We start from the raw sequence: 24,483 nt of genomic DNA, 5'->3' as shown, positions 1-24,483 counted from the left end.
GGATTCAGAAAACTACCCACTTAATGAATAAGCTGGATCACGTTGAGAAAAAAGGAACAGAGCTGGGACAGCACCCTTGTCTACAACATGGTTGGCTAATTTTAGTTTAGTGTCTTGTCTACAACATGGTTGGCTAATTTTAGTTTAGTGTCTCGGCTGAAACTAGCCAATGGGCAGAGATGATCCAGATGCTAGCCTGTTCTACAATGAGAAAGGGTGCTGAATTACTGTATTATAGTTTACCTAGCTCTTTTTTATAAACTATATATGCATTAGGCAATAAAAAAAATACATCTTGGACCAGAATTTTCCTTTTTTTAAAAAGTAGCTCCACAAAGGAGTTTTTACCTTAGTTTGAAGTGGGTATTATAACACTTAATGTCATTCTGGCCATCTAAACAAAATTTGTTTCACATGTCATTAATTGGATGAGTAATCACATGGGATTTTCAGAGGACTGTATAAATTGTAAATGTATCACTGAGTCCCATTATGTTCAATCTAAAATTGAAATTCTAGATGCATTTACTCAGAAAATAGGCTCCCGTGAACCTAGTGATGACTCATACTAATATGCTTATTTGAACCATAGTTCATCTCTATTTTTAGAAGTTTAGAATATTAAACAATATATCTTTGGGAAAGATGTTACGATATTTCACAATAATATAGTGGCACTAGATATTGTTTTTCTTTTTTTTCTATCTGATTACAATATAGTATTACATTGTATTTTATGTAAAACGCTCACTATATATAGGTTAGATTTTTGTTTCAACCTTAACTCTAATCCCTTTGGCATTGTTATTTGTTAAATTTTGCTATTTGTTTTCAGGATTATGGGAGATTTTTTTCTTTTTTCTTTTCTTTTGTTTTAATATTTTAATTCTTATCTTTTGGACCAATAAGTTTACTATTGTTACTGTTTCTGTTTTGCTATTCTGTTTATTATACTAAAGTGAATAAAGTAGAAAAAGGTTTTATATGGTAATAGGCATATAATTATTCAATAAAAAGAGAAAATCTTAAAAGAACTAGCTGCTGAACTGTTGCCATCTGTCATGTCCTTGGTATTTACTTGTCAGGAACTGTGGCCATGTATATATATACCATCTGCTCATAATTATGCCGCTTATATAAATATACATTGCTTTTCACAATATTTAAACATCTGTTCAGCAATTCTTAAACTGCAATCAACACTGAATTATATGTGTCTGTGAAATATACTGTCATTAATTTGAATTTTTACTTTTGCATAATCCAATTCAAAAATGGGAAGCCAAGCAAGACAATTTTGTATCAGCCAGTCTCTGGTAATGTTAATTAATAATTACCCCTTGAGGTTTGTGCATATTATAGATATCAGGACAGGTGTTGTCTAAATATAATTGTGCCATGAAGGCTTCCATGAAAACTTTAAACTGGGATCCTAGATTCTAGATCCTAGAATCCTAGACTGCAGCCATGAAATTAAAAGATGCTTGCTCCTTGGGAGGAAAGCTATGGCAAAACCTAGACAGCATACTAAAAGGCAGAGACATCACCTCACCAACAAAGATCTGTATAGTCCAAACTATGATAATATGTATGCCTGTGAGAGTTTGACCATAAGGAAACCTGAGCATTAAAAAAATTGATGCATTTGAATTGTGGTCCTAGAGAAGACTCCTGAGAGTTCATTGGATTGCAAGGAGTTCAGTCAATCCTAAAGGAAATCAACCCTGACTCTGGAAGAATAGACACTGAAGTTGAAGTTCAGATACTTTAGCCACCTAATGAGAGGGGACTCATTGGAAAAGACCCTGATATTGGAAAAGATTGAAAGCAAAAGGGGAATGGTTAGATGGAGTTACTGATGCAATGAATATGAATTTTGGGGACACTGGAGGACAGGAAAGCCTGGCATACGGTTCCACCACAAAACCGCGGTAGACTAAAGCGTGTGTGACTAAAGCACTGTGACAAAACCGCACCGTCAAAACCGTGCGACAACAGCGCGCTGACAGAAGCGCGCTGTAACATAACCCTAAAAATAACCCTAAACCTAACCCTAAACCTAACCCTAAACCTACCCTAACCCTAAACCTTACCTTAAGTTAAATCGCGCTTCTGTCGGCGCGCTGTTGTTGGCGCGCTTTTGACATCGTGGTTTTAGCACCGCGGTGTTGTCGGCGCGCTTTTGACATTCGCGGTTATGTCGTGCCACGTGGCATACTACGGTCCATGGGATCGCAAATAGTTGGTCATGACTTAGCAATTGAACTCTACTACTTGTGAATGTGCCTGCTTCACAGACATTAACAGTACTGCATGCTACAAGCTTGACAAAGAGTATGCATCCTGACAATAGTAATTCTGGTATATGACAATGTATGGAATATGGATAAAAAGAGATTGGAGCTTTTAAAATTGGAGAGAGTATTCTGGCAGAAATTGCTGGGCCTGGAATGAAAAGAAATGAGGTTTAAGAACATTTTCTAAGCTTCTGATTAAAGTTTGGAATCTCTAAGAAGCTAGAATAGTCTAGATTAATGGAAGCAGAGGGAATAGCTGTTTCAAGAGTCCTCTATCTATTTAAGAATAGGAAAAATATTCAGGCAAGAAATATTAACAGTAACAGTATAATAGAGTTGGAAAGGAGCTTGAAGGACTTAGTCCCATGATGATAAACCTATGGCTCACGTGGCAGAGGTGGCACGCAGCACCCTCTCTGATGGCACGTGAGCCATCACTCTAGTTCAGCTCCACCGTGCAAGCACATGCACCTCCTGCCAACCAACTGGTCATTCGGTCTCTGCCATGCATGTGCGCTGGTGGGGCATGTGCAGGGGGCATGTGCGCATGTGTGGAGGGGAGGGGTGCATGCAAGGGGTCACATGTGCTTGTGGGAGTGGGGCATGTTCAGGGGGTCATGCATGCATGTGTGGAGGTGGGGTGCATGCACGCGGTTTTTTTGGCACACTTTGGGCTATCCGACAGGAAAAGGTTAACCATCACTGGCCTAGTTGTATATGTGTTAGGTTTGATTGCTATTCCTTTGTTTTGTGCTATAATGATATTTTACCATTATTTCTATACATACTTGCAAAGTGTGATTTTACCCATTCTTCCACTTGGGTATAAAGATATTAATTTTCTTTATAATAATCTTGTCTATAATACCAAAACTTTTCCCAAAAAATGCACCATTTGCAGTAGATGAGAGCCATAAGATTTCTGCCAAATGCATTGCAATTTTTTTGGTAACTTTTTTAAAGTTGCCGGTCATTTCACTGTGATCCGAAAAGCTTCATAAATGATAATGTACCAACATTGATTATTTGCACCTTAATAGCAAAAGTTAAAAAGGGATTTGACAGATTACTTGTCTTTTTAAATAAAATTTAATGGTCTGTCTGTAAAGGAAAGAACTACATAATCTAACCCCATGCATCTATGTTCCACAGCCAGGACATTGCAATATTGAAATTCGTTTGGTTTTTTTACACTTTTTCTTTACAGTCTTCAGGAAAAAAAAACATGCTATTACAGCCTTATGTCATGCATCACTGTTAGAGTGAGGACATCAAGATTTGGAGGGCTTCACTGGTAGGAAATTTGAAAGTGCCAGCCTTCCATGCTCTATAGGCTCAGCCATTCGACATCTGCAATATGCTAAGGGATGATTTTACTGAAATTCAGATGTTGGGATTTTGACTACTTGGCTGTTGGAGTTTAACAGTATTTGAAATAAGTATATTTGTGTTTCATGCATCAGGTTTAGCCATTATGGGACTTAAGATATTGTATGAACTATTCCTATTATTTGAATATTTCCACTGTTGATTAACTCCTTAAGGTTTTTGTTCATATAACTAGATGGGGAAAGGCTGGCCTTTTAAAAACATTAGCACTCTCATAGATTAGGTAAATAATTATTTTAGATTGTGTTGCACTTTACTATTTACTTTATAGAAGTAACTATGTTTCACACACACCCTTATTGTCATAAAGTAAGTTCTAACATGGACTGTACCCATGCTCAGTTTGCCTTGCTCTTTATTGACAGTAAGACACAAAGATTTTGGTGTCATTTCTCTCACCATAGGGGTAGAGGGCAGCACAACCAGGTAGCAGCTGTCATTGTTTCAAAACTGTTTTGCACATATGCTCAGATGCTTTCTTAGGAATCAACTATTGTAGTGCCAAAGCAGAAGGTATTATCAGGGCCCAGCTCTCTGCAATAATTTACTATGCTATTCTTGTTCAGAGTGATCCAGTCTCTATCCAGATCAACAGAACTCAGTGCTAGAGCCCAATTCTAATATTTGTGTCCTGTGCATAAGCCTACTTAAAAAGGTAGTCTTGATTTGATTGTAGTTTCACCTTCGAGCATCTTCTGAACAGAATATAGTTATGGTTGTGCACTTTGCACCCTGAATGCCCCCTCCCCAGGGCAAAATTAGATTTGCTGACACTGGTAACTGGAAAGATGAAGAAAAACAGCTAGACACAAGGACAGTTTCCCCCCCAAATGCCATCACTCTGCTTAACAACTAATTTCCACAACTCTGTCAAAACTTTACTAAGACTGTATTACTATTATTCTTCTCTTCCAACTATCTCTCTCTTCCAACTTATTACTGTAACCATGTTGCTTGTATCTTTCAATTTATATTTTTTTATTTGTTTCCTAATACAATTTGATAGCTTATTAGTAACTTTGACTACCACTAAGTGTATATTTTTATTCTTGATGATATGTACACTGAGAGTATATACACAAAAGACCGTGTGCATCCAATCATAAAAACGGCACCATCACTACCATCAAACGTCCAAATGAAGACAGCCCCCCTGAAAATCAACAATAAACATGTTTTGCTTCTTCATTCTTTCTTGCATGGATTCCATACAGGAGAGACTCCACAGCCCTACCGTGCGAATCAGAAGGTTCACCCCCTACCACTCGCTTTCCATCGAAAAAAGCAACTTTACTCCAGCCTCTCTGTGCGATGAAGAGCCTCCATCGCAACACCGGAGCCCCGATGGCGTGTGGATGAGGCTAAAGCTCGCGAGCATTTCTGACGGCGTCTGGAAGGAGAGGCAAAGGTCCGAGTCAGGCAAGGGACGCCGCTGCCTTGCCGGTCCCCTCACGGCCGCTTGCCCGCTCTTGGCGCAAGGGCATTGGGTATTTGCCGGCGCTCTTGGGTGTGGCATAAATCGCAGCCCCGAGGCAGGAAGGGAGGACGATGGGTGGGTAGGCTGGCCATGTCAGCGCTGACGCGATCGCACACGGATCCCATGCAGTGACGTCGCCCTTCTCCCTTTCTCTCGTTCTCCCTTCCAACCTACTAGACGGGAGGCCGACGGCTGCCTTGTTCCCACCACCCCTCCGCACTTTGAAAGGCGAAGCGTCAGCCCCGCTGCAGGATTCTGCTCCGGCGGATCAGCTCTTGAGACCGAGCGCAGCCGAAGGCAAAGCCACAGCGGCGCCAAAGGGTCTTCGCTTCAGCAATGACGGCGTCCATGAGGGAGAGGTTCGACAAGTTCCTACACGAGAAGAACTGCCTGACCGATGTGCTGGCTAAAATTGAGAGCAAGACCGGCGTCAGCAGGTCCTACGTCGCCATCGGTGAGTCTTGTACTCCACATCCCCACCCAGCCTTGCAGGGGGGAATTTGGCCCGCCGAAGCCTCGATGTTCTCTAACGGTGGCGCGGGGGGGGGGGGAATGGAGGCTCCTCTGGAAGACGAGCGTCGCCTTGGAGTGGACGTTTGTTTGGTTTGCTGGCAGATGTGGCCTTGGCTCGGCTCTGAAATCTCCCTTCTCCAGGCCCAGTGACGATACGGGCTCTGTAAGATGCTGCAATGATTGACGCGACCTTTCCAGTTAGGAAGGTAGCCAGCCTTGTCTTAAGTACGTACGCAGCCTTCCCTCTCGGCTTGTTTTGTTCTTCCACTGCGCCCTTGGGGGATAGGGAGAACGTGACTGCTGTCTTCCACCTCGCCACTCCGAGATGGTGGCATGCAGGTATTCCTCGACTTACAACCACAATTGAATCCCCAGATGTATGTTGCTAAGGGAGAAATTTCTTCGGGTGAGCTTTGCCCCAGTTTTCTTGCCACATCTCTTAAGTGAATCACTGCAGTTCCTAAAATAATAAGCCGTTTGATTAGTGAATCTGGCTTTCTCACAGACTTTGCTTGCTGCAAAAGGTGATGACGTGACCCCGGGAACACTGTAACCGTCATTAATGTGAATCAGTTGTCAAGCATCCGAATCAGAGGTGGGTTGATCTTGGTTCGGCTGAACCAGCCAACTGGTAGTGGTGGCGGCGGGAGGCTCCGCCCACCCGCCTGGACACTTCTGGGCATGCATGCGCAGAAGTGTTGCGCACACAAGCACTCGCACAAGCACGAGCAAACCAGTAGTAAACCAGTTAGCAACCCACCACTGACCCGAATGTAAATCATGTGACCATGGGGATGCTGCAACTGTCATAATAAGTGTGAAAAATGGCCATGTCACTTTTTTCAGTGCCATTGTAACTTCAAACAGTCACTAAGTAAACTGTTGTAAGTGGAGGACTACCTGTACTTGAAGCTTCTGGACCTCCTTGTCACCTACCACTTTCTTTCATATTTATTGATAATCTTGCAGGGAACCTTGTGAGGATAGTTGGGAGAAATGCTGGCCAAAGCTCCTGGGATATTGAGTGATGAAATATAGCCTGGCTATACTCCGGTTACAGCAAATGAGATTTTTTTTCCTCCCCTTACAGCTGTTCAGGGCAACTCCTAAGCCTTCTTGGGGGGGGGGGTGCGCTTAGAGGTATAAATGGGATCAGCTCCTCAGGAAACAGAACTCAGCTCGGTAGTTTTAGGAAAATCATATCTGTAGGTAAATAATGGAGAGGGAGAAGAGTTACTCCACTGGATAGTTATTGACTTGCTGACCCATCTGGGATGAACTAAAGTCTTGATTTCCTCTCTCATCTAGCATGTATCCCTTTAGTATAACAGGTTAGCTCCTTCTTAATTCCTGTTTCGTCCCCACCCTTCCCTATGTCTACTATCTGAAATCTGTAGGTAAATGGCAAGCTGACTTCATCCTGAGTGTAACTTTTGGTAAGAGTGAGTGAGCTGAAATTTTGTGGAAATATTTTTCCATTTCCTCTCTGCTCCTTCTCTTTAAAAAAGGGTGCTCCTCTATGTAACAGGACCCCTATCATGTTTCCCACCCATCCTAGTAAGTCTCCATCCTGATTGATGGATTGACTTTCTGCTTTTTCTTTCAGCCATTATTGCTTTGCTGGCTATTTACCTGGTTATTGGCTATGGAGCATCATTGCTGTGCAACCTGATCGGATTTGGTTATCCTGCATATATCTCGTAAGTATTCTGGCAGCTAACCCTTCTCTTGCTACATGCTGGGAGTTGGTTGCGGGTAAAAGGTAATATTATTTCTCGTCGATTTGGTTGCCAATAGTTTGCAAACCATTACACTGTGGGGAGGGATTGCATTTGCCAGAGTGCTTTTAAAATAAGCCTGTGGCATTTTAGAGATTGGGAATAGGAAAACTGGATGCAGATGCCAATTGCAAGCCTGATTGTAATCCTTTGCATGTTGCTGCAAACTTAGAACCAGCCATAGACTAAAGATCAGGGGAAGAACCAGGGTATTGTGATAGTGTCTCGCTCTGTGTATCTCTTACTCTGTGTACCTCTTACTCCATCTTTTACTATGGAATCTACATGTTCTCAGAAGAAACAAGACTGAAGGTTGCTGCTGAATGTTTTCAGCAGCTGATTTGAATTACAGTTAGAGCTACAACTCATGCTGTAATTTTTCTGGGAGGATTGGAAAATGTACACTGTCTTCAGTGAAGTGGGTTAGGAGGATGTGATGTTAGGATGCCCTAGTTAGCGGAGAGAAACAATTTCAGATTGTGTTTCACTTACTTAAGTATAAGGAGCCATGTAGTAAATGAAACCTCAGGGTGGTTTCATTTGGGGATGTCTACTGTTTAGCACTGTGATATGGTATAAGAACTTAGTATTTGAAACTGCTGGTGCAGATAAGACAGAGGGAGAGTTTTTACAACTGTTTTGTGCTATTTCTAAGATGGCTGAAAAATATTCAGCTTTGAATTTTGTCCAGCATGTATTTGCATGTATGAATCCCACCCAGGGACTAAAACTAGTATTTCACTGCCATTTCTAGTTTCAGTTCATTTCTTTAAATAATATTCAGCGACCTGTATTTTTCTTAAGGTTCTAAACCACTGCAGCACTTCAGCAATAGTTAGAAATGGTGAGGTATTTGAATGATATATGTAATCTGTATTGCCTGTTTTAAAAATGACTACATTCTAAGTGGGACTAGTTAAGAGTTTAGGATTTTAAGTCTTTGTTGTCATCTATTGATGATCCAGATTTTCAGCTCAGAATAACATAGCAGATTTGTAACCTGGCTTGGAAGGTGTTGGGACAAGGGGTAAACATTAATAATACATTACTTCAGAGGTAGGTTGCTCCCGGTTCAGCCCGGATTGGGCGAACTGGTAGTAGCAGTGGCGGGAGGCTCTGCCCTCCCACTCAGACGCTTCTGCACAAGCGCAGAAACGTTGTAAAAAAATTGTAGTAAAAAATTTGGCAAACTACCATTGCATTACTTATTTGATAATACTCTGAAGCTGCATTTTGTGATGGTAAAAGAAAAGCCAGATAGTGTAGGAGTCCATATATATGTTCTTCTGCTATAAGGATAATAGATTTAAATTGATTAGCACAAATAAAGAATTAAATTCTTCTGCCCCCAGTACTGCAGTCAATTTAAATGTCCACTCCTGCTTCTGTCAAGAAAGACAAAAATATCTGGAAATATTCCACATAAAGTCATCTTTCAATGAAGAAATGATCTTAACGAGTATTTTATATCACTCTTACCAAATGTGTTTGAAGGCCATGCTATATTGTATTATGTCGTCTATGAATTGTGTTTTGCTAACCTCCATTTTGATTATAATAATGGTTCACAAAAAACCTGCATGTGTGCATTCCTCCTTAGCTGCCTTAAAAGCAAAACTGCAAAGAATGAAAGATAGCCCAGAACTGACAGTAAAATATTGATTATTCTTGCAATGCATACTGTATTGTGGGAGAATAACAGCTGCTTTAGTGTTAAGACAACATTGGCTGGATTAGATAAGTGGAAATCATGAGTACAGATATGGCTTAACCAATTTTGCTCCATGATCTCAATATGGACAATCAGTTTCACCTAGCCACAATATTGCTTACTTTATCACGTGGATCAGATCTGTGCCTTTATTTAATACAAACTCTCTCATGCACATGTTTACCATTTAATGATGTATACATTTAATTTATTCATTATATAATGATTAGCCAATCCATACTTTTAATGCAGTACTTCTCAATGTTGCCAGCTCACACCTATGGAAATCAATTTTATCTCCTTTCTTCCACCCACTTTACAGCTTAATTTCTTTAGTTTCATAGACCTGTTTTGTAATACTTTGATAAAACACTAATGAACTCACAGCAACATTTCAAAGCAGCTTCAAAACTGCTTGAAAAGTTTGTATTTACCATAGTGCCTCCCTTAGATATATTTCCTTTCTGTTCAGAGTTTAATAACTTCTGTATTTTGTGGTTGGAAATGCATGTTTCCTGTAAAAGACGGTATAACCATTAACATTTAACTCATTGTGCAATAACCTAGCAGAAATGAATAAGTAAAAATTGCATACAAGTAGAAGGGGTGAATCTCCAATAGAATGCATTGGGTTCTTTATGACTTATTAAATATTGATGCTCCCAGAAAGGCTGTAATGCAGCTTGAGAAGATGTCTCAGTCTGTTGAAATTGCTTTTCCATATGCATAAACATGGAGCAGTAATCTCAAATATCACAGCAGTGAGGACAAATGGTGAAGAAATGCAGCATGCATGACATGCAAAGAATGTTTGGGTAGAATGGAAAAATGGCTAACCATTCAGTTTTTCATATGCAAAAATGTCACACATATTAAAATAGACAAAATGTGATCCAGCATATGGACCACTCATAAAATTTTAATCTGACTTTGAATGCAAATTGAATGCAAACATCTCTGGGTCACTTTTTGTTGTTGCTGTTGTTGTTTTTTAAATATGGATCAACAGAGTTTTCTTCCAAAATTCCAAAATGTAATTCAGATTGCTTATGTAATTTGATAGTCATGAAGGCTGTTTGGTGAGTAGCTATGTAATCCTGAGAAAAGATGATGCTTTCAAACATTACAGACAAGGTGCTACATTAGCATTTCAATTTGCTCTGGAGCAACTGTGAGAAATTAAATCTGAAACATTGCACAGCTCTCATAGAATATTTTGTAGGAATCATAAATTTTTTAAAAGGAGGATGATAGCTTAGGGCTACATGAATAGGTAGCATTTATCAAAATGTCCTTTTGCCCAGCATCTCAGAAATTAAGGTAGCCTAATCACCATTTAATTAGACAAGGGCAGGAGATTGGCTGAGTAAATAAGAGTCTTGCTGTCTTTAGTTACTAACATCTCTGATTGGCTGGAAAAGTCTTAAAATTCTGAAGTGTCTTACATTCGAGGTCCCAAAAGTGTTTTTTCCCCCTTGAAGACAATTTGCTTCTCATCCAAGAAGCTTCTTGGACCTGAAGAAGCTTCTTGGATGAGAAGCAAAGCATCTTCAGGGGCGGGGGGAATCCAAATGCCTTTTGAAAAAGCACTTTTGGGACAACCATGACCTGGATGACAGAGAATCTCCATAGACATTTACATTCAAAGCAGACTATACTGGGCAAATTCTTGAGGACAAAAACAGCTCATGTTCTTGATAATTTTTTAAAAAAATAAAACACTTTCAAAAAGATTAATTTCAGTAGTTCTTATTATATTTCTCCCTCCGGTATTATTTTCTGCTCTTGTGATTTCATGCATAGAACTTATTTTATTCATTATTATTATTATTGAAAAAAAAGAAGTACTTGGAAGTACTCGAAATGTAGAAACGATTATATTGCTGACTGAATTTTTCAAAACATAAAGGGGAAAAGGAAGAAAAAAAATAAAAAAGCTCCAATTTATATCTTGTCCCATCACTGTTGGCCACAGTATGTCATGTGTTGATAGTAGCAATTTCCTCCCTTATTTTGTGAGATTACTGTTGTCTTGTATCCTTTTTTTTAAAAAAGTTATTTTAATTGAACAAAAACACAAAAAAGAATTATCCTTCATTACATCTTGTAAAAAGTGTGTTGATTGGTTACAGATAACTTTCGTGCATTTCTTCCACAGTCATTACTTATAGTTCATATTAGATTATACACTTTAAGTCAAAAATCTTTGTATTTGTATCAATGTACCATAATTCTCATTTGACTACAATTATTTGAACATGCTTTTACCTCAAATCATTCATACTTAAAGACACAACCACATAATGACATTCATTAGCTATTTCAAAACATCCTCCAATAACATTACACCTTTATAACATCTTTTAAATAAAAGTCAATTAATAAAGTTTTTAAGCCTTCCCCCCCTTTTTTTCCAACTCACTGATTAAAATTTATATCCAAGTTACTTTTGCCAATACCATAGCATGTATATATTGTTAAACAATGACCATTAACATTTCCTTGTTTCTATTGTAATTGGCTACAAATCATTTACACCTTTATAACAATATCTAAATAAAAATTTGTTAATAAAATTTTATAGGTCTTTTTCCCAAGTCACAATTTGCAATTTATATCCAAATTTCTTTTGCTAGATTACCATACATGTATATATCATTAAGATGTATCCATTATCATTTCCTTATTGTTATTATAGTTAATTAATTGTTAGCGAATAAACATTTGATAATAATCTAAAACAATCCAAGAGTTACAGAATTCCTACTTATTAATCACCAAAATCAACTGATTTTTTATTATCTTTATTCTCAACCTATATCTTTCCAGGAACAAAAGTCTTATCTCTCTTGCCAATTGTGGTGTAAGGTTTATAAGGTTTTTATAGACTTCTCTCCACACTTTGAACTCACTGTTTAGGATTTATATCCAAGTTACTTTTGCCAATACCATAGCATGTATATATTGTTAAACAATGTTCATTGACATTTCCTTGTTGTTATTATAATTGGCTAAAAATCATTTACTATTTATTCCCCATCTCCTTTCATCACAGCCCCCCCCCCAAAAAAACCCTTACACTTTATAACAAGGTCTAAATGAAAATTTGTTAATAAAATTTATAGGTCTTTTTCCCAAGTCACAATTTACAATTTATATCCAAATTACTAAATTGCCAATACATGTATATATCATTACACTGTATCATTATCATTTCATTATTATTATTATGATTAATTAATTGTTAGCAAGTAAACATTTAATAACAATCTAAAACAATCTAAGAGTTACAAAATTCCTACTTATTAATCACCAAAATCAACTAATTTTTTATTATCAACTTTAATTGTCAACCTGTATCTTTCCACTAACAAAACAGTCTTATCTCTCTTGCCAATTGTGGTGTCAGTCTTCTTTTTATCTTCTTTATAAGGTTTTTATAGACTTCTCTCCTCACTTTGTTGCTTGAAGGGTCTCTCAGATAATCTCGTTGCCCACCAGTTGCTACTAAAATTAGCTTGTCTTTGGTTGTCAATCTTGCTTCTGAAAAAAATTCTCTTATGTCTATCATCATTAGTATTTTTTTTTCTTCTGTGTCCTGGAATCTAGGGTAGAGTTCCAATTCATCGAATTCCCTTTTCCATATTCCCTTCTTTCCACTTTCACCCACATTTGCTCCATTAATAAATTCATCTATTGTCTTATATTTATCTTCTATATCTTCATTCTCCCCTTTAATTTTTGGGGCTCTAGCCCCATCATCTTTTGCTGTGAGGAAGACTAGTCTTTCCAACTTCTTCTCAATTCTCCCATATCCTTCCAATAGATTTTTAATTCCAGCCAAGATATTTTGGAATTTTAAGGTTTCCTCATCTAAGTATTGATCCATGTTTCCAAAACAGAAGAAAGAAAGAAAAATAAAAAAAACTCATAGTGACTGCCACTCTAGCCTTCCAGGCCTCTTTGATTTTTTTATTTTAGATTGACTTGAACACAAGATCTTTTATGCTCTTCAAAGGAGAAGGGTTCTGTTTCCCCCCCCCCCTTTCTTTCTTTCCCCTGCAAAAATAATTCTCAGAGGCACCTGTGAAAACAATTCGTGCCCTTGGTTCTTTATCAGTTTCTGTAAACAAGTTGCAAACCCTTCAGCTACATAGTTAGTGAAGTCAAATAAGGAAAGAAAAGAGATACATTGTTTCAAAAAACCCAGCCTCTGACCTCCGAGTGGCAGTTAATTTTCACCTTCTAATATTTATCTCTGGCTTATAGGGAACAAAGTTCTTTAAAATTCTTTTAGTGTGATTTAATAACAAGTAGTAGGAAGAATTGTTAAAATAAGAAGGAAGGTTTTAATCCAGAAGTCAAAAAATAAAGCAACAAGAAGCAGAAGAAAAAAAATCAATCCATTCACTTTAAGAAGAGAGATGAAAAACTTTACGAGCACTTCAATCCACAAAAAATAGTTACAAGAAAAAAAAACTTTCCACAGCAATCCAATTAGGATTATTTTTGCCGCTCAGTTCTTTTGCTTAAGGATCTAATTTGGCTTTAAAGAAACATTTATTTGGGCAGTCTTTTAGCAAAATAGAAAAAATACCTCACCAGATGGACTCACTTTCTCTTTTCACTTCCTTCCTTCTGGAGCGTCCCGATTTCAACAGCCTGGGGGCTGCCTGTTTACCACCGGCTTGAAGCACTTCCCTTGGGTCTATCAGGGATTTTGCGATATCCCTGAGACCAGCAAGGCTTTGTCTGCCTGCTCACCATCTCTTCGGGACGGTTTAGGTCTCAAGGGACCATCCAGTGGCAAAAGTGTCAGCGGCGGTCTCAGAGTATCGAGACCGCATGTTGTGACATCACGACTTGGCTTCTCCTTCCCGTCTTGTATCCTTTGAGACCTTGAGGAAGTAGAGTTAAAACTGTTGTTCCAGTAATAACATGAAACATGCATTTCTCTTATTATTCCTATATTAACCAAGGACAGCCTCAAGGTGTATAAAATCTATTATGCTTTACCACTCATTATCTTGCAGGGAAACTCAGGTTACTATTAATGTTTTTCAGAAGTGTTGAAAAGTACAGGCTGTGTCCTTAGAGGCCAACCTCTATTAGTATGGTATTTTCTCAACCAATCATTGTCCTGTGATTGATGATTAGAGGACCAGAGGCTAAAACATATAAAGAGCACTTGCTGGAATTGGGTATGCCTAGTTTAATGAAAAGAACTGTGTTTGTGTGTGTGACATGATAGCAGTGTTCCAATATCTCAGGGGCTGCCACAAAGAAAAGGGAGTCAAGCTATTCTCCAAAGAAACTGAGGGCAGGACAAGAAGCAATGGACGTAAACTAATCAAGGAGAGAAGCAACCTAGAACTAAAGAGAAATTTCCTGACAGAACAATTAACCAGTGGAACTGCTCACCTCCAGAAGTTGTGAATGCTCCAACACTGGAGGTTTTTGAGAACACATTGGATAACCATTTATCTGAAATGGTGTAGGGTTTCCTGCCTAAGCAGGAGATTGGACTAGAAGATCTCCAAGGTCACTTCCAACTCTGTTATTCTATTCTATTATCTCCATTAGCCCTATATTTCCTGCATTCCTTTTAGAATCCTTACCCCTTTTTCCCCCCCACACACATTCACCCCAGCGATCATTCAAAGGAGTTGAGAGCAGAATTTAGGATTTCATTTGGAGAAGCAGAGAGGGTTACCACTTCCCCTGTATTTGTCAGTTTTAGACACTTCCCCTTCTGATGAAGTAAGAGTGGTTGTCCAGCAACTAGTAAGTTCCAGTTTGCTCATTCTACAGCACCTGGATAGTTGTATAAATAGATGCAAAATATGCCTTCCTCATTTTGGGAGTGGTTTCTGCCTGGTATGTTCCCATATATTTCTTTATTTTGCATCATTTTTAAACTTGAAGATGCTCAATTGGAGAGCCAGATAGGGACAATCAGTTCACAGTCCACAACATGGGCAGATTTCTGAAGAAAGACTTATCCTATTATGCCTGCCATGCCTTAATTGGTGGAAGTTGTCTGCATTGGTTATTCACTTCTGAAAAAAATACAGTAATAAAGTCAAAGAAAAAAAATAACAGGTAGTGCTTGATTCATTATAATTAGGACCGGAAACTCTGTCACTAAGCAATGTGGTCATAAAACATGATATCATGTGACCACATCAACTTAATAACAGCTGTTCCAACAGTTTTGGTTCCAGTTGTTAGGTGGGACATTATGTGGTTGCCATTTGCAACCTCTTGCTGGCTTACTCCACTGACTGCTTGTCAGAAACCAACAGTAAAGGTCACAAATGGTGATCACATGACCACTGAACACTGTGACTGTTGTAATTGCGGAGCTGGTTGCCAAGCATGATCACATTACTGTAGGGACACGGCAGCAATCATCACTTTGAGATGAGGTCCATCTGTAACTCTCCTCGTTCAGCACCATCAAAATGTTGAATAGCTTTTGAATAAGTGACCAAACTGAAGGCTACTTGTACCAATTAACTTGCTTGTCATGGCTCACTCACACAATAGGAAAATATCTATCCAGTGAGTTAAAACAGATGCGGAGGAGATAGGAGAGTAGGAATTGACAAACTTAAAGATAGGTTATAGTGTTTTAACTTGGCTTTTCCTTTTAGAGAAACAACACTTTTTTTTAACACAACTCTGAACTTCGTTGCTTTCTTTCCAGGTTCTCTGATAAGAGAGAGATTGTGTGTGTACATATAAAATGTCTATCTGTGTTAACTTTTCATTCCACTCTTTTCTCTCCTTTGTCAAGATAAATATTCCTCCATTATCTTCCTCTTTAGCAAAAAACAAAAAACTAATCCAGCCATATACACTCTCTCATGTAAAGTCCCCCATCTTCCCACTTTCTCCCCTTGCTCTTCTGCTAACAGTCATTAACACATAGTATAATAAGTCAATGGAGAGTTGTGGATATTCTCTATTTACTTAGGGGGAATAATGTTAAATTTAATCCTGAAGGTTCCCTGGATTTTTATCAAATTCAGTGAGATATTCAGGTTGAATTTAGAAATTCATACCCAGGCATCTATCCATTTGTCTGTTTTGAATAATATGCCTGTAGATATAGATATGTAAGAAAAAAAAGTCTGCTACCAAATTTGGAAGTACAGCTGAATCCCTCATTCAATATATTCATTTGCCTTCAATAGTTACTCATTTTCAGTAGAAAAATCTACCCTTTGCTGTCTTGTGCAATATATGCTTTTTGTTCCTCCTGGACCCACAGCTGACTTTCGAACATCATTTGTCAGCTGTGACCAGGGGGGCATTTGCCCAGGTTTGCCTGGTGCACCAGTTGCGTCCCTACCTGAACCAGGAGGCCCTCACAACAGTCACTCGTGCCCTTGTGACCTCTAGGCTGGAATACTGCAATGTGCTCTACATGGGGCTGCCCTTGAAGAGCATTCGGCGACTTCAGCTGGTCCAGAATGCGGCCGCGCGAGCGATCGTGGGTGCACTTCGGTTCACCCACGTAACACCTATCCTCCGCGAGCTGCACTGGCTGCCTTTTGATCTCCGGGTGCGATTCAAGGTGCTACTTATCACCTACAAAGCCCTTCATGGTACTGGACCTGGGTACTTGAGAGACCGCCTACTGCCAATTACCTCCACTAGACCGATACGATCGCATAGATTAGGCCTCCTCCGAATTCCATCATCTAGCCAGTGTAGACTGGCAACTACCCAGAGGAGAACCTTCTCGGTGGCTGCTCCGACCCTCTGGAATGAACTCCCCGTGGAGATTCGGACCCTCACCACCCTCCAGTTCTTCCGCACCGCCCTAAAGTTCTGGCTGTCCCGGCTGGCCTGGGGTTAAGACTCTAACCCCACTTGAATTGTGTGGCTGTTGTGTTTTTTTAATATGTTGTATTGTCTGTATGTTGGAAACTGTTTGTCCTTCCCCCCCCCTTTTTTTTTGAACTGTGAGCCGCCCTGAGTCCCCCCAGGGAAAAGGGCGGCATACAAATAAAGGGAAAATGAAAAATGAAGTTAGACTGTTTGCAGCTGCTTACTCAATTTGCACAATTACACTATGCCTGATGTGATTGCCTTGTTCTTGGCTGAGAGTAAGATTAGAACAAGATAACCAAATAAATATTTGTTTTATTTTAGGAAAATACAGGCAGTCCTATGTTAAGTGAGTTTTGCCCCATTCTGTGACCTTTCTTGCCACTGTTGTTAAGTGAATCTCTGCAGTTGTTAAGTTAGTGACATAGTTGTAGAGTGAACCTGGATTCCCCATTGATTTTGCATGTCAGAAAGTCACAAAGGGTGATCACATGACCTGGGACACTGCAACCATCATAAATATGAGCCAGTTGCCAAGTGTCCAAATTTTGGTCACATGACCATGAGGATGCTACAACAGTTGTAAGTGAAAAATGGTCATAAGCAACTATTTTCATTGCTGCTGTAACTTTGAAAAGTCACTAAATGAATCATTGTAAGTGGAGGTCTTCCTGTAAATCATAATTTGAAACAATGGCTTCTTGTTGTCTTACTGACTGCAATACTTAGCATATAGTACATAGGGAGTTGCCTGGTTTGTTCGAAGTTTCCTGGCATAATTCTGATTTGATTTTGTTCCTCTCCTAAATATCTGGCCAAAAAGGTAGAAAAACAAACTAAGAACTGGTCGAAGAAACATCCTACAGATACCTTTTTCTTATTTATAATGCAAACTCTGGCTTCTTTCTGGCTTCTTCAAGAGCTTGTGATTAAAGCAGCCATAACTGCTTTAATCAAATTGGGTTGACTGATGGTGTGTCAACATACTGAATCGTACTAGTAATTAACAATAAAATATTACACTTCTGTTTCTGCTGCTTTAGTCTTACTGTTCTCTTACTGTTATTTTATTTATCCTTCGAGCAGTTCTGGCACTAAAACCAGTTAATCTTGTTTTTCATCTATTTTGCATTATCGAAACCACATGTTTCTGTGCTGTAGTTGAAACATGCATTGCAAGTCAACTTCACAGTCTTCTGATGGAAGCCTTGCCTACTGTAGCCTTGCTCCTCATGTTTTGCTTTTAATTTTTTCTCTGAATTCTGAATTGAAATATACCTTTGTCAGGCAGAATAACCAAGAATAATATTTCTTGTCCAATGGGTAGCGCAAGTATACATATTTGCATGCATTATCATACTAAGATTACAGTATATAAAACACAGAAACAGAGTATGAAGCAATAGACAAAGAAATTTAACCCTTGGTGTTGCAGTGGCTAGAGTGCAGTACTGGAGGCTACTTCTGCTGACTGCTGCTTTCATCCTTCCGAGGTCGATAAAATGAGAACCCAGATTGTTGAGGGCAATATGCTGACTCTGTAAACTGCTTAGAGAGGGCTATAAAAGCACTGTGAAGTGGTGTATGTCTAAGTGCTGTTGCTATTGCTAAAGGCATAAGACAAGAAAAAGTAAATGAAGTACAGTTATATCTAATTTATATCAGTACCATTGGTTATATTTTTCTATGTTTTTCTAACCTTGCACACCATTCTTGTTTCAACTACATACATATTACAATTCAAGTAAAATTTCCATCCCCCCTTTTTTATTAATTATCTAATCACCTCCATTCTCTCTGTTTCCTCTCAAACCATTCCCTTATCCATTCTATGTGGCCACACCATTTTATGCACTTTTTTTTTTGCACTGGTCATTTATGTCAACACAGTATGCCTTTACATTTTTCCATGAATACATTAGTCCAGGCATCCCCAATCCCCAGTCCATGAACTGGTATTGGGCCATGACATGGCCACAATCGGGTCGTGCAAACAAGCAAAGCCCCATCCGCAGGATTCAGGCAGCATGCAAAAAACCCTTTGGTCTGTGGAAAAATCTCCACGGAACCGATCCTTGGTACCCAAAAGGTTGGGGACCACTGCATTAACCACCCATTGACAGATTTCTTTGGGTCCTGCTGCTGTATACCTAAAACGTTTCCAATGCAGAGATATTACACAAATATACAAGGGCAATAAGTTCCGTGGCAGATAAATTAAGTGAGAAAATAATTCCATGAAGATAAAGTGTTTGTATTAGGTCCATGACAGTGATGAGATTCAGCCAGTTCTCACCACTTCGGGAGAACCGGTTGGTAACTTTCTAAGCAGTTTGGTGAACTGGTTGTTGGAAGAAATCATTAGGGCAGAGAACCAGTTGTTAAATTATTTGAATCCCACCATTGGTCGATGACCACAAAACCTCCAATGTCCCTTCCAACCCTATGAGTCTATATGATTGGGATAAAATTGAAATGAAGGAATATTGCAAGCAAACATGCAATGGGAGTGGCAATGTTTATCTTCCTATAGTCATTCTGCTTTGGTCTAATTTTTTTTTTACTTGTTTCTGTTTCTTCCATTTTCTCCTCCATAGCTCATTATTTTGTAGTTTTCATTGATTCTATCAATCTTTTATCATAAATAATCCAATCAATATTGCTTATCTATTTGTTACAGTGAGATTAATTAGTACATTTGAGCAGTTTTACACTTAACTATACAGTTAACTATACACAGATAGTCCTCAACTTATGACCACAATTGTGACCAGAATTTCAGCTGCTATGCAATGCAGTTAAGTGAATTGTTATATAACTGGACTCAATTTTTTTTAACCATTTTTTCTGCCATCATTGAGTCACATAGTTGTTAGTAAATATAAAGCACACAGCTGTAGAATAGGTTATTTGGAGTAGAAAATTAGCTTTCCATATGTTTGATGTGGCTTATCTCCTGATTATTTGTTCCTTCAGCATCAAAGCCATCGAAAGCCCTAACAAAGATGATGATACACAGTGGCTGACCTACTGGGTGGTGTATGGAGTATTCAGCATAGCCGAATTTTTCTCTGATATCTTTCTGTCTTGGTTCCCATTCTACTTTTTGATGAAGGTTAGTAGTTTTCTGTTCCCTGTATGCATTTACCTCTCTCAAGACACATGCATCACAATATGAAATATAAGCTTGTATGGTAGAATGACCATAGTGAAATGTAGCTTAATCTTAGCTTATAAAGTAGCTCTAATTTATACAATGAACTTGATCTCCAGCTGTGATTTAGTTTCCAAACTTATCAAGTCTTGGTTCTTATAGGAAGATGCTTCTTAAACCCAAACCTGTTAGCTGGAATAGTGATAATATCCAAGCAACAATGGGATAACAACATTTCTTCATGCATAAAAGAATAATTTAAAGTATCATAAATTCGTGCAAACTTCCATTTGCTTTTAAGCATCATTTTTTCAAAAGTTAGTATTAGTCTGTTTGTAGTTCCATTTATATATTGGGACAAATTTAAAATTATAGGTAAGCACCCAGATCATGATCACATGACTGCAGAAAGGGGTGCGACATCTTGGAAAGGTTAAAAGTGCTTTCCAGCAGGGGTCCCCAACCCTCAGGCCACAAACCAGTACCAGTCCGTGGCCTGTTAGAGACTGAGCCACGCAATTGGTGGGTGAGTGAGCGAAGCTTTATCTGCACATCTAGGTTGCACATGAAACCATCCCTCGTTGGGCCATAGAAGACAGGCCGCTTTACAGGCTGCTTTCTCTTAAACCTAAGCTATGACCCAGTATTGGAAAAAGTGTGAAATTTTGCATTATTTTTATCAGTTTTGGAAAACATATTTGCAGCTGTCTATTTGGGGAAACATGCACGAATCTTATTCTGCTACTTTATGTTTAGAAGATTTTTATTCTCCTAATTATGTACATACCTGGGAGAAGCCAGTTCAAACTACTTTTATATTATTGCCAAGAAATCACACAGCTGTGTCCATCAAGTCACAAGAAATGAAACCTGATTTGAGAGGGAAATTATTTTATTTTGAAATTATTTTTATTAATAGGTGTGTCTTAAGCAGGGAACATTGATTTTCTAAATCTTTCTTCCTATGTTCTAGTGCACAAAGAGATGCAAGGACAAATTTCAGGAATTTCTGCTATTGTTTGGAAAATAAACTCAGATAGCATATTCCACTAGCTTCATACCCTAGGATTATAGATTAGTGGAAAAAGTAATCACACTAAATGTTCCTTTATTTCTAGTTTATGAACTGATGGAGATCTAAGAGTTTTATACTGGATTCCCATTTTTTAAAAAAAACAAGTACAGTAGAGTTTATCTGCAATACATTTAATGTCTTTTACAGGGGTTTGCAGCACCCATACAATATTTGCATTGTTTTAATGTCTAAAATTATTCACATTATTCACATTGTTATAGTTTCTGTGTAAGATATTATTATCTTCATATTGCAGATGAGATGAGGAGGCAGTGCTAAAGCTAATGTATTTATCACAGTGAAAACTTCAGTCTAGGAAGCTGCCTAAATTATAGCATTAGAATTACTGATATTTAAATACCATTGCTGGTCACTGCATTCTTATTTGCTCTTTCTGTTTCTACAGTGTGGCTTTCTGGTGTGGTGTATGGCCGCAAGTCCCTCAAATGGAGCAGAGTTCCTTTACAAGAGAATTATACGCCCTGTCTTCTTGAAGCATGAGGCTCAGGTGGATAATGTAATGAAGGACTTAAAAGATAAAGCTGGAGAGACAACAGACACCATTACCAAGGAAGGTAAGCTGAGGCCAGCAATGCCAAATTTACACAAGTCTATTTCGTAGATAATTATGCATTAATGCATTGTTTTTACTTAAGTTAATCAGGGGGAAAAACAATTTACAACGAGATTGTCTGTTTCTGAACTATGTGAGTGAAGAATTTGTTACTGTTTGTAGAAAAACTCAATGGTCATTTTTTTTCCAAGCTGAGTCTCCATACCAGCCTTTCTGAAAGTGTTATTTCTCCAGATGTATATGATTTCATTCACATGGGCTGGGCATTCTAATTTATTTCAGAAACTCTAGGTCAATGATGGTGAATCTTTTTCTTATGGCATGCCAAAATTGTGTGTGCCCACTCAATTCCCTACCCACCTGCACATGCATGCGCAACCCCTCCCCAGGCTCCCACAGGTTCCCGGAGGCCCCCCGGAAGCCGGAAATGGATCTTTTCCAAACTTCTGGTTGGCCTATTGGGGTTGCTTTTCGCCCTCCCCAGCCTCCGGAGGCTTTCCTAAACCCTGGGAGGGTGAAAACGAGGTCCCCTGACCCTCCGGAAGGGTGAAAAATCAGCGGGCCGGCACGTGCATGCGTGCTGGAGCTGACAGCTGGCATGCCAGCAAATATGGCTCCGCGTGCCACCTGCCATACATGCCATAGGTTCGCCATCACGGCTCTAGGTTGAGGAAGACTGCTCTGCTCTATTAGGAAGACTGCAGCAATGAGCTATAGATTTCGTAGACAGTGAAATTTCAGAAGAAAGTAGAATAGTCAGGGAGGAAGATTGTGATACTTATCCTATTTATTCATTTTCCCAAATAGTAGCAGCCCCCCAAAAACCCTGTCCAAGAAATTTAGTAACTAAGTATATTAATCAAATATTCAAATATATTTATGTTTTGTAATTTATACTGATTACATCATGTTGAGTACTTGTAAATTGTTTAATAATATAGCACAGTACAAAATTATGTATGAAAGAGTGGAATAATTCCATTTTAGTTAGAGATGGAGTATGTTGACTACTCCATTCCACTCTCTCTTTTCATTATTTCTACTCCTAGTTCTTTGTTATTATATGCAAATGTGGATGTTGTCCCATAGGAGTTGAAAATAATTCTACTCATGTAAATGTAGCAATAATTTTGAGTTACCTTGTTATAATATTGTTAAGAATAATGGATTTCTTTCCTTCTTTTAGTTAAAAAAGCTGCAATAAATTTACTGGGCGATGAGAAGAAGAGCATGTAAAGCAATTAACTGGAAGAAAATTCTCCTTATCGCTACCTTTATACAGTGTGATGTTTCTGGGGACTGTGATACAGTAATTTGAATAATGTTGCCTTGTAAACCTTTTTGAGTTTATTAAAAGAATGTATTGTAAGATTGCTTGCTGTTTTTGCAGTTTTCTGTATTGAAAGTAAGCATTTTTATTTAATGTCACTGCGGTAGATGGCATCTAAAGCTTATACAGTTTCTAAGCAGAAAGATTTTCAGTAATGTCTTATTTGCCTTTCATGTAATTTTCAAAAGAAAATATGCCCCAGGCTCTGAATATTACACCATTTGTGCATGCAGCAGCTGTATGTACAAATCTCATTTCATGTTTGACTAGTTCTTGCTATAGCATAGTTTAATATCAAAGTGTAACGATAGTGATTTGGTGTGTGTAGCTTTGTATATATACAAGGAATAATAATTAATTAGTCATGTGTGTTGCTGTGTATCTCTTTTCACACAGACCTTCTCCAATTGCTTATAATGTTGCAAGAATAAAGTGAGATGACAGTGCTGGAAACTGATTTTCTGCGTGAAGTACAGACTGGTTGTAACTTGCAATATCTGGTTTAGTATATGTATATTGACTTAGCCGTTCCCTTTAAACACTGAAAAATGAACCCTTTGCCCAAAGTTATTGAACGTCATCATATTGGAATGTCATAGCACTTTTTCTAACACATTTTATTAAAAAGCCTAAGCTTTCTTGAGCGGTGGCTCACCTAATTAGATGCAGAGAACACAGCTCATAAAGTCTGTGCTTTTTAATAAAATCTGCTACTCAGAAAAGGTACTACAAGAATACTTTTTTTTTGCTAATGCATAGGCTGGCTCTCCTCCTACAATAATACCTGAGTGGTGTAACCAAACAACTGTTATTAAAGCAGAGAAATTTTCTTCTTCCCCATTGGCACTCTATTCTGGTTCACTGAACTTCAATCCTGTAATGGGTTTTTATAGTGATGGTGTTTCATGTGAGCAATCCCACATGATGCTTGCTCAGTTTCTAAAATAAAAGTTTAAAAAGGACTTTGTTGTGTTCTTTGATGTGTTTTAGTTTAGATTTTACTTGGCCTTGAATGCTTACTTAATGCTTTACTTACTTGAATGCTATTCATTCTATAGGCTCCCCTTGGTTTTCAGCTAAACAGCAGCAAGATGAGGGAACAATGTATGCTTATGAAAGAAAGCAGGTGGGCAGTCACATCTCGTATTAAAAAAAACATTTTGCTCAAATGTACTGGCCTAGTTGCCACAAAAAGCTAAAGCAGTTCTTTATTATTGACTATGCAGAAATTCAGACATTTGACTGTTAACAGATATACCAGGCAAATACAGTTTAATAAATTATGATTAAAAACCCTGGTCTAGCACTTGCAAATGTATCTTGTATTGCTAACGTCGATTTATTTA

At 38.4% G+C, this 24,483-nt stretch overlaps 1 protein-coding gene across 1 annotated transcript; it reads left to right on the top strand.

The window, feature by feature from the left end:
- The first annotated feature begins 5,275 nt into the window (after positions 1-5,275).
- On the top strand, positions 5,276-24,099 carry REEP5 (receptor accessory protein 5). Its single transcript, XM_014055972.2, has 5 exons — positions 5,276-5,617; positions 7,283-7,376; positions 19,981-20,119; positions 21,640-21,808; positions 22,994-24,099. Exons 1-5 carry the CDS (start codon positions 5,500-5,502, stop codon positions 23,041-23,043), a joined length of 570 nt encoding a protein of 189 aa, XP_013911447.1. The 5' UTR covers positions 5,276-5,499; the 3' UTR covers positions 23,044-24,099.
- Positions 24,100-24,483: the final 384 nt, after the last annotated feature.

Source organism: Thamnophis sirtalis, unplaced genomic scaffold, assembly GCF_051295495.1.
Source record: "Thamnophis sirtalis isolate CommonGarterSnake01/CBP01778 unplaced genomic scaffold, rThaSir2_p1.2 scaffold_5, whole genome shotgun sequence".
In the NCBI taxonomy this organism is placed as follows: Eukaryota; Metazoa; Chordata; class Lepidosauria; order Squamata; family Natricidae; genus Thamnophis; species Thamnophis sirtalis.
This window is presented reverse-complemented; position numbering and strand designations above follow the sequence as displayed.

What these genes read in the sequence shown, in the direction of transcription:
- REEP5 (XM_014055972.2), top strand. Translation starts at nt 5,500, where the DNA reads ATGACGGCGTCCATGAGGGAGAGGTTCGACAAGTTCCTACACGAGAAG. An exon ending in GGTTATCCTGCATATATCTC is followed by an intron (nt 7,377 to 19,980) that starts GTAAGTATTCTG and finishes TTGTTCCTTCAG; the next exon opens with CATCAAAGCCATCGAAAGCC. An exon ending in AGACACCATTACCAAGGAAG is followed by an intron (nt 21,809 to 22,993) that starts GTAAGCTGAGGC and finishes TCCTTCTTTTAG; the next exon opens with TTAAAAAAGCTGCAATAAAT.